The sequence below is a fragment of the Anoplopoma fimbria genome, chromosome 15 (assembly GCF_027596085.1).
Source record: "Anoplopoma fimbria isolate UVic2021 breed Golden Eagle Sablefish chromosome 15, Afim_UVic_2022, whole genome shotgun sequence".
NCBI lineage: Eukaryota > Metazoa > Chordata > Actinopteri > Perciformes > Anoplopomatidae > Anoplopoma > Anoplopoma fimbria.
The window spans coordinates 6,365,315-6,380,374 of NC_072463.1; the positions used below are offsets into that span (position 1 = coordinate 6,365,315).

At 37.2% G+C, this 15,060-nt stretch overlaps 2 protein-coding genes across 4 annotated transcripts; both read right to left on the bottom strand.

Moving 5' to 3' along the window:
• Positions 1-1,233: 1,233 nt before the first annotated feature.
• Positions 1,234-6,623, bottom strand: tp53i3 (tumor protein p53 inducible protein 3). 3 transcript variants are annotated; one of them, XM_054614231.1, is made up of 7 exons: positions 6,527-6,623; positions 5,446-5,521; positions 5,136-5,309; positions 4,790-5,057; positions 3,797-4,009; positions 2,531-2,727; positions 1,234-2,380 (listed from the first exon to the last, which is right to left on the bottom strand). In XM_054614231.1, the coding sequence occupies exons 3-7, from the start codon at positions 5,274-5,276 to the stop codon at positions 2,183-2,185; spliced, it is 1,017 nt and encodes a 338-aa protein (XP_054470206.1). In that variant the 5' UTR covers positions 5,277-5,309; positions 5,446-5,521; positions 6,527-6,623; the 3' UTR covers positions 1,234-2,182. The 3 variants fall into 3 exon arrangements, with proteins under 3 accessions (XP_054470206.1, XP_054470207.1, XP_054470208.1); XM_054614232.1 differs by lacking the exon at positions 5,446-5,521; XM_054614233.1 differs by lacking the exons at positions 5,446-5,521; positions 6,527-6,623 and adding an exon at positions 5,408-5,439.
• Positions 6,624-8,443: 1,820 nt separating this feature from the next.
• Positions 8,444-12,696, bottom strand: cenpo (centromere protein O). Its single transcript, XM_054613976.1, has 6 exons — positions 12,509-12,696; positions 12,183-12,334; positions 10,433-10,589; positions 10,037-10,308; positions 9,123-9,282; positions 8,444-8,648 (listed from the first exon to the last, which is right to left on the bottom strand). Exons 1-6 carry the CDS (start codon positions 12,528-12,530, stop codon positions 8,539-8,541), a joined length of 873 nt encoding a protein of 290 aa, XP_054469951.1. The 5' UTR covers positions 12,531-12,696; the 3' UTR covers positions 8,444-8,538.
• Between the last annotated feature and the right edge of the window lie 2,364 nt (positions 12,697-15,060).

Here is a 15,060-nt window from a genome sequence, read left to right on the forward strand (position 1 = left end):
ATCTGTATTTTATCAGTCTCATTGAGATTAAGATCTCTTTTCACCTGAGACAGAAACAACACAACAACAAACAGGAAATAAACATATAAGAATCATAAAAAAACACCAGATAATTAAGCTTTAAAATCTCATAAAAAACTATTTTTGTGGGCAGTTTGCAGCTCATTCCATTTAAAAGGTGCACAGTACATGAACATCCTTTAACTTTATATAGAAAGCCTAGTTTGAAGTTTAGTTAGATAGAGATTATGCCATCTAATGTTTCTGTATTCCTTTTAGTCTAAATATCTCTGTTTGTGCTTTTCTTTTTAATTGTTTTATCTATGGAGCACTGTTGAGGTAAAGATTAATTTCAGTTCATATCAGCTCACATGACTTTGCCTTAAAAACTACAAGTCCCACAATGCACCACCGGCAGGCCAGTGCAGGCTGCTCATACCCTTTTAAGTTGGAACACCTGTGAATGGAAGGTCTCTCAGCAAACTTATCAGCAGAGAGAGCAACAAACAAAGGATTCAACTCGTGGTACAACCAAAGGAGCCACTGGTACGGTAGCAAGACTTTTTATTGTGATGATTATTTAGTAATCATTTATACAGACAGCATGCATATCAGTTTGCTGCATGCATATGAGTTTGGCTTTTTGGTTGAGTGTATTTTGTTGATTGTTCAACTTAGGTTAATGTTTGATGAGCTTTCCTTAAAAACACCAATGCTGCATACTGTTTGCATTTCAACAGTCTCTTAGTCATTAGTTGGGATTGTTTCAGAAATTCCACCTGTTGTAAGCCTTGGTACTTGGTACTGAGAATTGTTTAAAATTTATTTGCATGTTTGGATAACTTGTGCTTTTTGTGTTTTGAAGGTTTTCAACCTGATAGACCAACCACTCATCAACAAGAAGGAAATAAGGAAAAAAAAAAAATTGAGCTGTGTTGGAAAGAGTTGTCCCGTGCGTCCTTTGAGGTTCATGTACCAGGCCATTTCAAGTTGGGCAAGAGTTGAAAAACACCTAGGAACTTGACAAGCACTTTGTACTTTTGTTTGGATAATTGCTCTTAAAATAAAGAAGTAATACTATCATGTCGTCTTGTGACACCCCCGTTACATACAGCACCAGTCAAAAGTTTGGACACACCTTCTCATTCAATGGTTTCTTTATTTTTTTCTACATTGTAGATTCATATTGAAGACATCCAAACTATGAAGGAACACATATGGAATTATGTGGTAAACAAACAAATGCTCAACAAACCAGAATATGTTTTATATTTTAGATTCTTCAAAGTAGTTGAATGTGTGTCCAAACTTTTGACTGGTACTGTATGTGTTATTACTTTTCAAACGCTGATGTTTATTCAAGTACTGTACTTTCCATGTATGCAAACTTTATACTTCTACTCCACACTACCTTTTGGAAACCAGTTTTATACTTTTCACTCCACAAAATGTATTTGACAACATAAGTCACTTTATAGATTCTTATAACTATTATGAAATATAAATCAACCTATAAATCATGATAAAGATAGATATCGTGATTTAGCTACCCACTTAAAAATTCAAAGATCCAAAGCTCAAATACTAAAGGGTGCCTCTAGAGGGGAGCAATCTAAGTAAACACACTTTTATAAAGAAGCTAAATTATGATTTATGGGAAATTTTCAAATGTAAGCCTACCATACTGGTTAAAATCTGTATGGAATTTTTTAATTCTACGCAGTCATTTTTATCATGTTTTGTTTCTTGACATAATACAACTTCAAAGTCTTTAGTGTGCCTTCATTAAATAAATCCCATTTAAATTTGAATATGTTTGACAGGAGAATAGCTCGGCTTCTACCACAGGCCTCTTTTAATGGTTTTCTGTAATATTTTTAAAAACATGTTATAGCATTATTTTGTAAAATATCTGTGAAAAGGAGAGTCAGTGTCAGTCTCTTTAATCTCTAGTATGAACACAATACTAATAAACATTTAGTATTAGTTAATCGTGACACAACAGAAGAAATGACAATGTTATTCTCTGGACTATTGGTGGATAAGGCATATTTAAAATCATGATTAACATTTGTGTTAGACAAATTGTTTTCAGTTAACACTGTGGTAAGATTCATTGACATAAATCAAATATCATATTTCAGAGCAGTTACATTTCTGTTAATACTACTGCAGCTCTTCATCACTGAGTTTCCTGATTCTGTGGAATCACATTAATGACGATCTTCCCCGTGTTCTTGTTGGCCTCCATGTGTCTGTGAGCTTCTGCAATGTCCTCCAGGTTGAATGTGCTGTCGATCACCGGCCTGAGGGAGGCGGGCTGGTCTGAGAAACACGGCAACGCTCTGTGTGAGAAAGCCTTCACAAGGTCTGCCTTGTACTGCGGATGGAAAATGCAAAGCGTGGAATCAGACTCAGTTGCACACATGTAAATACCGGAGGAGTGTCATCACTGTTGGAATGAGTCAGCATGTTCACAAGCAGAGATGAGGAGGAACAGCTGGTGTGTCGTTTCTGCTTGAGTTCTCACCTGAAGGCTGCGAGAGCGGAGGAGGCTGCAGAGCAAGTGGCCTCGCTTGGAGAGCAGCTTTCCCAGCAGATCTCCCTCCACCGCCCGGCCTCCCATGGTGCCGTACAGCACCCACCTGCCGTCGGTGGCTAAGGAGCTCACATTTTGCTCCCAGTTACAGCCGCCGATGCAGTCAAGGATGACGTTTGCTCCCTTCCCTGTTAAATAATAGTAGTTTGTTAATTGAATTGTGCAGGATCCAGATATTTAATTTGCAGTTCTGTCTTTGACTTTAACCTCTGACCCATTCTTTGGTCTTCTTTCTTCTATTTCATTTATGTTAGCACAGTCAGCGGCGAGCTGTCGCCATGTTGAGAAACCGTTTAGAGGCAATCCAAATGCCCCTTATCTGGTACAGACAGGACATTTAAATCATAATCAACATTTCTGTAAACATTTGTGTCTGGTGATATTCCATATTTTTCTTACTGTTAACAAATCCCATGAAAAAAACAAAAACAATGAATTGATCCTGAACAAGGATACAATAATATTCCTCTGTACCGTAGAGCTCCATTGTTGTCCAAAAATATTATTAAAAAGATCACACATGAACAACACTGTTGCATTGGACAAGTTGTTCCTGCAGTATGATGAACACTGGCACTGTAGCACTGTTATACACCGCCCTGCTGCTGGTAATTCCTACTAGAGCACCAAATGTGTATTTATTTGCAATTGAAAATAGTCCCTTACAAATGCATGATTTCTTCCTGTTTGAGTAATGTTTATTTGTAACTTTTCTTAAAGACTTTCACTCCACAGAGGGAGTAAACCTGGCCTCCCTTTTACTTAATCACGGATTTACTCCATTTTCGACAGTAGGGAAGTGAGAAAGAGATTAAGTAACACCTTGTTCTTTTTTGTCCTTTCATGGGATTCATTTACAGTAAGTAAAATATAGAACTATACTTAAAAGTTAAAACCCATAGCCAGATTTATTCTGCTTAGTCATTTTAATTGTTTAAACATGTCTCTGCTCTCCAAAAACCAAGTACTTTATATTTCCATTACCAAAAGTTTGCAACAAAAAGAATAACTATGTGGTTATGAGCAGTGATTGTCAATCACTGCTGCAAAGAAAATCAAATAGAAAGTCTATAAATCACTGACATTCTGTTTAATAGATCTGTGCAATAAGAACAATGACAAAAACATTACAGCAATGATTACCAGAAGTTTAACCCTTCCATCACAGTGGAGCATCTATACAGCGACATAAATCACCTCCTGTAAAGTCATGAACTCCCTTCGTGAAGCTCTCCTCTTTGTAGTTGAACCCGGCTGCAGCTCCCAGACTCTCAACCATCTTCAGTTTTTCGGGGCTTCCTGCAGTAACCACGGGTACGGCACCAAACAGACGAACCAGCTGAACAGCAGCTGTTCCCACTCCGCTGGCTCCGGCGTGAACCAGAACCACCTCACCCTCCTTCACCTGAGCTGTGGCAGAGAAGACAGAAGACAAAAGTACAGAATTTATTATTTACCTCTTTGTTAATTAGCGGGAACAGGTGTGGTAAGATTGTATCAAATTAAGTGGAAACTAATAGAAAATAATACTTCACCATATTCACATTTGTTTGTTTGAATAAACATTCAACCTCAGATATTTTTGTATTTGTTTTAACTTGTTTAGAGCACCATATGATTCGTCTTGTTTCTTTCAGGAATGTCAACCTACAACTTAAATTATTTAATTTATATTGATGCAGTATTAAATGTATGTAAAGGGGTTTCACAAGAAGATATAATAATATTACTATTATTTTTAGTAATGAGTAATCATCAAAACAAAAATACAAGGTGCTCTATAGATGAAATAATTAAAAAGAAAAACACAAACAGAGATATTTAGACTTAAAGGAATACAAAAAATTGAGACTGCATAATCTCCACCTACCTAAACATCAAACTAGGCTTCCTGTATAGAATAAGATGCACATTTCAAATTGAATGAACTGCAATCTTCCCACAAACAGAGTTTGCATTTTGAAAAGATTTTAAAGCTTTATATCTGGTGTTTTGTATGATTATTGTAACTTTTTATGTCCTGTTTGTTGTTGTGTTGTTTCTGTTTCGCCAATTGTGTTCTTGGGAACGTTTTTTGTTCTCAGGTGTCTCTTGGAAAAGAAATCTTAAACTCAATGAGACAGTCTGATAACCTTAAAAAAAAGAAAAAAAAACAACCTAAAAAACATGGTTATATGTATATGTATGTACCTATGAAAACCAGCAGCTGAAAAGCAGTGAGCCAGGCCTCCGGGATCGCAGCAGCCTGGCAGAGAGTGAGACTTGGGGGAACCGGCATGAGAAGCTCCTCCGGCACAGAAACATATTCTGCATATCCTCCTCCAGAGAGCAGGGCCATGACCCGGTCATCTGGCCTCCAGCCTCCTTTCACCCCCGGACCCAGAGCATCCACAGTACCAGCCACCTCCAGGCCTATGATGTCACTCTCACCTGGGGGAGGCGGGTACAATCCTCTCCTCTGTGGAAAACAAAAACATTATTGCACTGTTGTCCTGTGACTGTAATGCACTCGTGCTTTGTAACATGTGTACTGTACCTGCAGTAGGTCCGCCCTGTTGAGTGCAGTTGCATGAACTTTAATCAGGACTTCTCCACCTTTAGGCTGAGGTCTAGGGACATTTCGCAGCAGCAAATTCTCTGGTCCTCCCGGTACGTCAACACACACTGCACGCATCATCTTGGAAAAGCTAGAGCAACACTTGTGCCGTCCCTGTGAAAAGAAAACAGAAAATATATAGACAATTATGATTCAATTCTACAATATAGAGATGAAATAAATGCTTGCATTGGCAGCCAAATGAACTTAACCTATATCCAACTTTATTTTTGCTTTTTTGAACACTCACTGTCTGGTAAGTGTTTCCGAGTAAAAAATCTTCCAGTGTGCAGGATGTGATGCATTTATGGTCCCAGCAGTGGCAACTGTGATTTAAGTGAAGAAAAATACATATAGCAGCATCAGTTACCACATTTGAACAGATGGAGAGAACCTGTTCTTACAGAAATTACAGTCAATCTTCATTTATAATAAGTGATTGAAAAATGGCCCATAATGAAACTGTGTTTATGTGTCTTTTAATATCACATGTTGTGCCTGAAATAGTGTAAATAATTAGTGTAATAATGTAAATATGATATTTCTGCACTTCTACACATCTGTTTATAGACCACATAATATAGGAAATGCAAAAATATAAATATTGTTGGAAAGAAAATCACCTGTAATTACATCATATACCAACAAGAATCTATGTGACTCTCCTTAAAACAGCATGATGCATTCAATTAAGAAAACAAGATTATTTCTCAGAGTAATGAGACAAATTGTCATGTAAAAAAAAAATATTCTCTAAGTGAATGCATCATGCTTCCAAACAAAACTGCATGGCCACATAGAACCAATATGTGCATATAGTTAATCCGGTCATAACAAATATTATGATTGATGTTATTAACATAATGTCATAACATTGAAAACATGATTATGAGAAAAACATGCAGATGAATGATGTGCCATTTGGCTTTCTATATAGGTGCAGAGCAAAAAGGGAACTGTGGAATAAGAACAAAACTATTAAGGAGAAGCTGATAAAAAGGAAAAGAGAAAAGGAAGCAGTTGTAACAGTAAAGTAGCTCTGTAATGAAATGAGTTCCACGATTACGTCATACAGTAATGACCCGATAAGCAACGCGCATGCGCTGTAATGTCAAAACTCTCCAGCCGTCTGTGTCTGCTTCTACAACTTTAGTGAAGTCTATATTAGAATAAAGCGTCTGAAGTGGTACAACAGTATGATTAGGTGGTATTATTAAAAGGTACGAGTAGAAGAACATGCATTACTTTATTGTTCAAAATAGCTGCTTATTTCTCACAGAATCTATTTGGTTCCTTTAAATAATGTCAAAGCAGAAAAAACATGAACTTACCAGACAAAGATGTCAACAGTTCATGAACTGTGGGATGACTGGGTGAGCTTTGGGGAAGTTTAGTTGTGCCATTATTTAGACTGGACTTGTGTTTGGCGCGGGAGGGATCAAACCACCAGAGGGGCAGGCTTTCTATCATATGACTAAGCATATTAAAGGGACACTGCATAAGAAAAATTGGAATTTCATATTGCTTTGTGCAACTAATATCTTTAAATTGGAGTGTTAAATACAAGTTAAATGAAGGGATTCATCCTCCATGAGATCCTGGCCTGAATAGGGCTGCAAGAGACATTAATTTACATCATAGAATACCAATTATTTTCTTCGTTACCCCACAAATAGTACAAATATTATTATTTATAATAGCTATAGTAATAGATTTAACTTATATTGCACTTTTCGAAACAAATGTTACAAAGTGCACCACAAGACAAATAAAAGCAATATAAAAGAAGCAGAAGTGAAACCAATAAAATAACTATTAAATCAGAGCAGTGCAAAAAAAGATCAACAATTATAGTAGTGATATAGTTAAGTGGTAAAAGAAGGTTAAAAAAACAAAATATGACTTCTAAATGTAAATGTATGCAAACACAAAAACATATAAACATTCATAAACACATGCAAAACAAAATATATTTTTTTTTACTGAAATAACTAACAAATTAATTAATTTTAAATAACAAGAAAGATATTTAAAAAAAATCTGATTTTGTGTATAAGTTAACATTTTATGGTCACAGTATTGCTAAAAATCGTAAAAAATATATTATGATTTAAAAAAAAAAAAAAAAAAAAAAAAAAGTTCAGCACAAATCTAACACATAACTTAACCCCAAACAATGAAGGATCATGTGAGAAATTCGTAGCATTATTCTATAAAGTACTAAAGCATGAAACTATAGAAAAAATGAACAAACTGAGTCATTGTTATTGTGTAACCTGCAAGAACCGTGACTGCACTCATTATCTTGAAATGTAATCTCTTTAGGGAATGTCAATGTCACAGTACACAATGAACAACAGTCCCATTCACTTTACTTCAAATATAAAAGGCTATTATATAACATACAATGAAACAGCCATGGCAGCAAACACACCTGTACAGCACAGAGCTCTAGAGGAAAGAAAGCAGGTAAGAAAACGACTTTTGCTTTAATTTCAAACAGAAAAAGTGACTTGATAGGGGAAAGAAGTTGGCTCAAAAACACATTTCTCCTCCTAGCCCTTTTGTAATGGATCAAAGCGTCAGGAGACCCAGTGTGCTGCAGAGAGATCTGAAAGTGCTGAACCAGAAGGAGGAAAGGGATCTCCAGCATAAACTGAACACGTTGGACAGACAGTACAGGTACACTCGCAAAATGCTCCAGCAGAGAAGAGACTCACTGGTGAACGAACAGAGGCGAGTGGTGATGGTAAAAGTGGTCGAGCCTAAAGCGACAGTCAATATCGCCATGAGAGAAATTGGAGAACGCAAATTAGAAACATCCGACGGCAGAAGATCGTACTCAAGCAAATGCCAGCATCACAACAAAGAATGTGACCCGGTGGAGCAGAGTCGGTCCACGTCGGCACCGACACCATCGGTCAAACCCTCCGGCTCGGTGAGACGCAGAGGAAACATCCAGAGCAGCGTGTCCCTCATGCAGATGAAGAACATCGCAACTATTGACTCGATATCAGAGAAGGAGCTGGCCAGGCAGCAGCAGAAAGCCCGAGAGGAAATGGAGATGATGAGGCAGCTTCAGAGGGAGACTTTGCACAAGAGGGTGGCAGCGTTTATAGAAATGCTCAAGGACAAAAGCAACATGTAGATACATGAGAAACCTCCATAGAGGAACCTTAAGTTTGGAGTCTACTGACCGTTTCATACCTCGACATGTGTAACATCAAGAAAGAAAAAAACAAGTTGGAATATTTGTGTTTTATTATAAATTTTATAAAACAATGAGAACGTGAATAATTTGTATATTAAAATGTAGAAAAGTTTCATTTTATTTCTTAATAAATTACAGAATATTCCCCATCTTCCTCATGGTTATCAAAGCTTTGTGAACAGGAGTCTCCATGAAAAGGCTGCGGTGTTTCTTCCACTCTGGAGAATCAGGAAGCTCCTTGTCTGCAAAAACAAAACTTTTTTGAGTTGCAGTCCTATAAAAAAAAATAGTTTGATATTTGTTCCTCAAACAATTACAACAGCAAAATCCTGCTTTTACATTCATCAAATGACATGATTAAACAATATGACGGGTTGGAGAATGTTGTGATTATATCACAGATAAGGGGGCATTATGGGAATTAGATGTAATAGCCATGGTATATGTTTTTCTTTTTTATGGCTATGGACCATTCAGATTTCTTAATTAGACCTACCTGTTTTATAATATGTGATAGTATACCAGTCACAGAGGCCATCTTTCTGCATTTCTGCTTTTAGTTTTAATATTTATTCTTAAATATTTTGTTGGACCAACAGTGAAAGACCACAAAAATATTTAATTTAAAATTATGTAACAAGGAGAAAAGAAAAGAAAAGATCCATAGCTATCAGTCTGAGTTTGGAAACATCTGTGTAAAAGTATAAAATTCATACCATCACATTCAAAGTGGACTCTCGTGGGAAGACATCTGGTGCGGTCGGTGTAGTCCAGCGAGCAGAGAACAGCCGTCTTCTCTCTCGGCACCGTGAACATCAGCACCAGTAATGAACACAAAACGTTGCTCTCCATCACCTCGACAGACTTATGGAGCTCCTTTGAAACAAGCAGGAGGACAGAGTCGGTGTGTTATTCTACCAGAACAAATGACAGGACTACTATCAGTATAGTCACTTCTCCTGAGTATCAAAGCCTTGAATGTTATGTAAAGAAAGACTTAATTTTTCATTGTTTATTCATCTGAAGTTTTAAAGAAATGTGCTAAAATCACTACAGGTTTGATTGGGTTTATATATTGGTGGGCCAATAATATCATTATATATCATATGTATTAGTATCATAAACAGAATGTTGTGAGGATTGCAAAAGAAACTGTAGCACATGTTTTATAGGCTGCTTTATATTTACATTTATTTTCTTAATTAAAGTTTTGTAAATTAACTTAGATTTTCTATGTACTTCTGTAAGAAACATTTAAAGTTATTTCATTAATCTGTTGATTATTTTTTTCTTTCTTGATTTTTAATCCAGATTTGCACATCTCATTGACTTGTTTGTACTGTAATGTAATTGTATTTACGAGTGTCTTTAATGGGTGTATATTTTTTTTAATCATTATGTGATAGTCAAATATTTTAAATCTTTTTTCTCTTACTCTTGATAATACCGATTATGTAATAAGCACCAAAATAGGATAGGCCCCTTTAATTATTATTCAAAAAAAATAAACATGCCTCAGTCTAATTGATTTATATTTGACGGTGAGGTCACTTCTACAGCTACTAGCAAACTGCTCTCTGCAACATTTTCCACATTTATCACATACACGCAAAAAAGCTAAATCTGGCACCTTAAGAAGCTTCAACTGCTGCCTGCGACCGGCAAAGGCGTTGAGATGTTGGCTGAGGGGGTCCAAAAGAGTCCTTAAATCTGTCTGCATGTTGCTCCGCTCCGTCAGGTCGTTTAAAGGAATGAACGGGGGAACGTTGTGACGACTGATCCTCACGGTCGGCTTCAGGTTGATCTCCAGATTGTAGGTTTCTAAGCAGACTCCCTCGTAGGCTGTAGCCATGGACACGCACACTCCTTTACCTTGATGGGTCTTTATGACGTTGTAGCCACCTGAGCGACATCAAGAGGTCGGATTATGACATACTGATTATAATCTGAGATATATAAGAGAAATGTATAACAAAATCTCACTGTCAAATACATAATAAATGTGTAAATGACATGAGAAGAGTACCAATGATGTGATGAGCATGCAGGAGGTCTTTCAGTTGTGTTTGTCTGGCCATCAGCCGCAGTAGGTTGGAGTTCTCAGAGTCTTCATCCATTCCCTCCTCTTCATCTTCTTCATGTGTACACTGTTTGTCCATAGATGCCCTCAGTTTCTTGAGATTCTGTAGCAGGACGGTGTAACAAGTACAAAAAAATCAAACAAAAAGAATACAAAAGAAGTGCATCATTATTAATAAAGTTAGTGATAGAAAGGGGAGCTTTCTATCACTGACTTGTTCAAAACTTCAGTGTTGGAAGAAGTATTCAGATACTAAAACCTCACCTTGCTTTTTAAATATTACTGCTGCATTAATGTGTATGTTGCATTTTACTGCTGTTGATGTTTTAAGGTTGTACTATCTTTAATATACTGTTGGGTAGTTAAATTTACAGCAAAATCATCACATTTGGAGATACATGGTTTTCACTGAACAGTAAGGTTATGAAAATTTGTCATCTGAAAAGTAATTAAAGCGGTCATTGTCAATATTATCAATAAAGTCCTACACAGTGTATATTTAACTCTACATGTTAATACTGTACGCAATCATGCAGTCCGTGTTTATTGATTTAGTTATTATTTAGTTGTATTTATATGTTTTATTTTATATCCTATTGTTGGTCATTGGTGTTTTTTATATAAATATATACAGTACCAGTCAAAAGTTTGGACACACCTTCTCATTCAACTGCTTTGAAGAATCTAAAATATAAAACATATTCTGGTTTGTTGAGCATTTGTTTGTTTACCACATAACTCCATATGTGTTCCTTCATAGTTTGGATATCTTCAAAATTAATCTACAATGTACATTTTTTTTTTTTTTTTTTTTTTTTTTAAATAAAGAAAAAAGTGGTCATATGACCACTTTTTCCCCCACATCTCTCTTAATATACAGAAATAGAAATAACATATATCGACAAGGACAACAAAGGATAGACAGGACTTGTTTGTACACTAGTAGTGACAAGATGGTGTATATATATACATATATATATCTACAGTACCAGTCAAAAGTTTGGACACACCTTCTCATTCAATGGTTTTTCTTTATTCTTGTTTTTTTCTACATTGTAGATTCATATTGAAGACATCCAAACTATGAAGGAACACATATGGAATTATGTGGTAAACAAACAAATGCTCAACAAACCAGAATATGTTTTATATTTTAGATTCTTCAAAGTAGTTGAATGAGAAGGTGTGTCCAAACTTTTGACTGATACTGTATATCCATTACATCATAAATGGCTAAATGCAAAATAAACACCACACATTTTCAATCATAGCCTACAATTGTAGTTCTAATAGTTTTCTGTCTGTATATATAACATTTCAGTTATTGTGGATTATTTACTGTTTTATTGCTTATTTATAATACTTGGTTTTTTTTAATCTTGTTTTTATTTTACTATGTCTCTTGTTTGCACTATAACCTACAGTACCAGTCAAAAGTTTGGACACACCTTCTCATTCAATGGTTTTTCTTTATTCTTGTTTTTTTCTACATTGTAGATTCATATTGAAGACATCCAAACTATGAAGGAACACATATGGAATTATGTGGTAAACAAACAAATGCTCAACAAACCAGAATATGATTTATATTTTACATTCTTCACAGTAGTTGAATGAGAAGGTGTGTCCAGACTTTTGACTGGTGCTGTGTGTAAACTCTGCACACTGACTCAGACCCTCGTGTCCTCACTCTCACCTGATGAGTCTCTGTCTCTGCTCTCAGCTGGTCTCTCTGCGTCATCAGAGCTTCAACTTTAGCCTTCAGCTCCTTCAGCTGACTCGGCCTCTGAGGTTGAGTTTTACGGCTCCGGGCCTGAACTTCCAGCAGACTGAGATGACTCAAAACACCTGCGGGGGAACAAACACTCCTGCAGGATTAACACTCAAACGACAGATGTGGACGTTGTTGACATCTGGACTATGTTCGCTTCAGCTAGCATTGAGCTAACTACTGAGCTAACGTTCATTTACCACATATCTAGGTAACTGTACGGCTAATCTAGCTTTACTAGTCCGAGTTACCTTTCGTAGACGCTCCCTCCATGATATGCAATTGTTTATTTTGTGTTGAATAGTGTTCGTTAGCAGCTTTATGATGAAAACATCCGCTACACGTTGCGGAAATGTTTGATTTTTGGCGGCTGTGACGTCACCACCCGTAAGCCCCGCCCCCCAGCTTCAACCCCGGAAGCGAATTCAAAACATGATCACATGTGGCATGGACCGAGAGATTAGCAACCCAGGAGGTTAATTCAAGAGTTTATGAACACTATATGAGAGTTAAGTTTATTGTTTTGTATGAAGTTCTCGTTTTTTGCCACAATAAAGTTTGTTTTAACTAACGTGGTGCTCTTGAACGTCTCATTGGAAACAGCATGGTGTCATTGACAGTTAACTAGCCCCACTCGGATTACAACCGATGGTGTGTAAAGGTGAGGCTGTTTCATGTTATTTCATATGTGCATATCTTTCTCACTGCGCTACATTTAGTTTGTTTTTTTTATAATTTATGTTGTCAGAGATTTGAGGGTCACTGAGTGCAGGAGATTTATTTTCATACGCAGCACCATTAGTTGATTTATACAGCCCTGAATTATTCCTTCAAGCAGTTATTAAGTTCTTTAGTGGCATTATTCTACTTTGTGCTGCCTCCTATGGTTGAGTTTGGGTTTGAGCTGAACTGACAACTCAGCATAAATGAATCATTAAGTATTTTGACAGAAAATTGTTTAGCAACTATTTTGATTTATTGTTTGAAATGTTTTTAAGTAGCTGGTTCCAGCTTCTCAAATAAAAGGATTTGCCCATTTTATCTATCTATCTATCTATCTATCTATCTATCTATCTATCTATCTATCTATCTATCTATCTAACTAACTAACTATCTTTCTATCTTGGGGTTTCAGACAAAGCAAGACATTTGAGGAGGTCAAATTAAACTCTGAGAAATTGAAAAATTCCTCTGTGTTGGAAATAATCCACATTTTTGTGTCCTCGCAAATTTATAATGTGAGTAAAAAAAAATATTTTTATATGTAAGAGACGAAGAACAAGAACTGAATATTTTGAGTAAAAATGATTTCAACTGAATTTTTCCGTCTCCGACACCGCTGTCAGTAATAGTGGAAACTTTTGAAATCTTCACCAATTTGTTGTTTTTGACCTTCAAATTGCTCAGCGGTCAGTTGCTGGCGTTCTTTTTTGTAGTGCAGTTTTCACAAAGGCCGTAGATGGCAGAGTAGCAGTGCACTTGCTCTCTGAAAAAAATTCCAAACCAGTACTTGATTATTTTGGGATCTGCACAAGCAGGGGAAAGTTGACACACCGGTTGTGCGACCCCGGATTGTGTAAAGACTGGAGCTTGTCTCGTATAACAATGGTCTTCTGCTGCAAACAGTTCAGATAAGATAAGATAAGATAAGTCCTTTATTAGTCCCGCAGCGGGGAAATTTGCAGGCTAACAGCAGCATAGAGTAAAGTGCACACAAGAGACATAGTAAAGAAAGACAAGATAAAAAAAAAAAAAAAAAAAGAATTATAAATAAGCAATAAAAACACAATAACCGAAATATAATATTTACAGACAGACAGAAAAAAAACTATTTTAACTATTATTGCACAGTGTTTTTATTGTCATGTGTCATGTGGTCTGCTGGGAGCAGAGCTGGTTGTGCAGCCTGACAGCAGCAGGAAGGAAGGACCTGCGGTACCTCTCCTTCACACACCGGGGGTGAAGCAGCCGGTGGCTGAAGGAGCTGCACAGAGCTGCCAGGGTGTCCTGCATGGGGTGAGAGGTGTTGTTCATCAGGGATGACAGCTTGGCCATCACCCTCCTGTCTCCCACCACCTCCACCGTATCCAGTGGACACCCCAGCACACTGCTGGCCTTCCTGACAAGCTTGTTCAGTCTCTTCTTGTCGGCTGCTGAGATGCTGCTGCTCCAGCAGACCACCGCATAAAAAATGGCTGATGCCACCACAGAGTCAAAGAAGGTCCTCAGGAGTGCTCCCTGCACTCCAAAGGACCTCAGTCTCCTCAGCAGATAGAGTCTGCTCTGACCCTTTTTATACAGTGAATTTGTATGATTAGTCCAGTCCAGTTTATTGTTCAAGTGAACACCCAGGTACTTATAAGATTGCACAATCTCAATGTCCTGTCCCTGGATGTTCACTGGTTCCGGAGGACAGTGTTTTCCCCGGCGGAAGTCCACCACCAGCTCTTTGGTTTTACCAGAGTTGATCTGGAGGCGGTTCCGCCGGCACCATCCTATGAAGTCCTGGTTCAGTTCTCTGTATTCCCTCTCATCGCCGGCGGAGATGAGGCCGACGATTGCAGAGTCGTCAGAGAACTTTCAGGTTAGGTGACTGTAGGTTAGGTGACTGTAGGTTAGGTGACTGTAGTGATTTCACATTCTGTCTATCTATGTGTGAAAGGGACAGAAATCTGGTAACAGCTCAGGGGAAACAAGGACACAAGGAGAGTTTGTTGGGTGTGAAAGTGTATTTCTTTGCCCTTCAAGCAAAGTGATTTGTTAAAAATATTATTGGATAAAGAAAGCAACACCATTCCAGCAA

Bases quoted from the DNA above. Each gene is read 5' to 3' on its own strand.
- tp53i3 (XM_054614232.1), bottom strand. From the start codon at position 5,276: ATGATGCGTGCAGTGTGTGTTGACGTACCGGGAGGACCAGAGAATTTG. The intron at 5,058-5,135 runs GTACAGTACACA...TGTTTTCCACAG, and splicing joins ACAGGGCGGACCTACTGCAG to AGGAGAGGATTGTACCCGCC. The intron at 2,728-3,796 runs GTGATTTATGTC...ATTATTTAACAG, and splicing joins AGTTCATGACTTTACAGGAG to GGAAGGGAGCAAACGTCATC.
- cenpo (XM_054613976.1), bottom strand. From the start codon at position 12,530: ATGGAGGGAGCGTCTACGAAAG. The intron at 10,309-10,432 runs GTACTCTTCTCA...GATGTCGCTCAG, and splicing joins GCATGCTCATCACATCATTG to GTGGCTACAACGTCATAAAG. The intron at 9,283-10,036 runs GTGCCAGATTTA...CTTGTTTCAAAG, and splicing joins AGCAGTTGAAGCTTCTTAAG to GAGCTCCATAAGTCTGTCGA.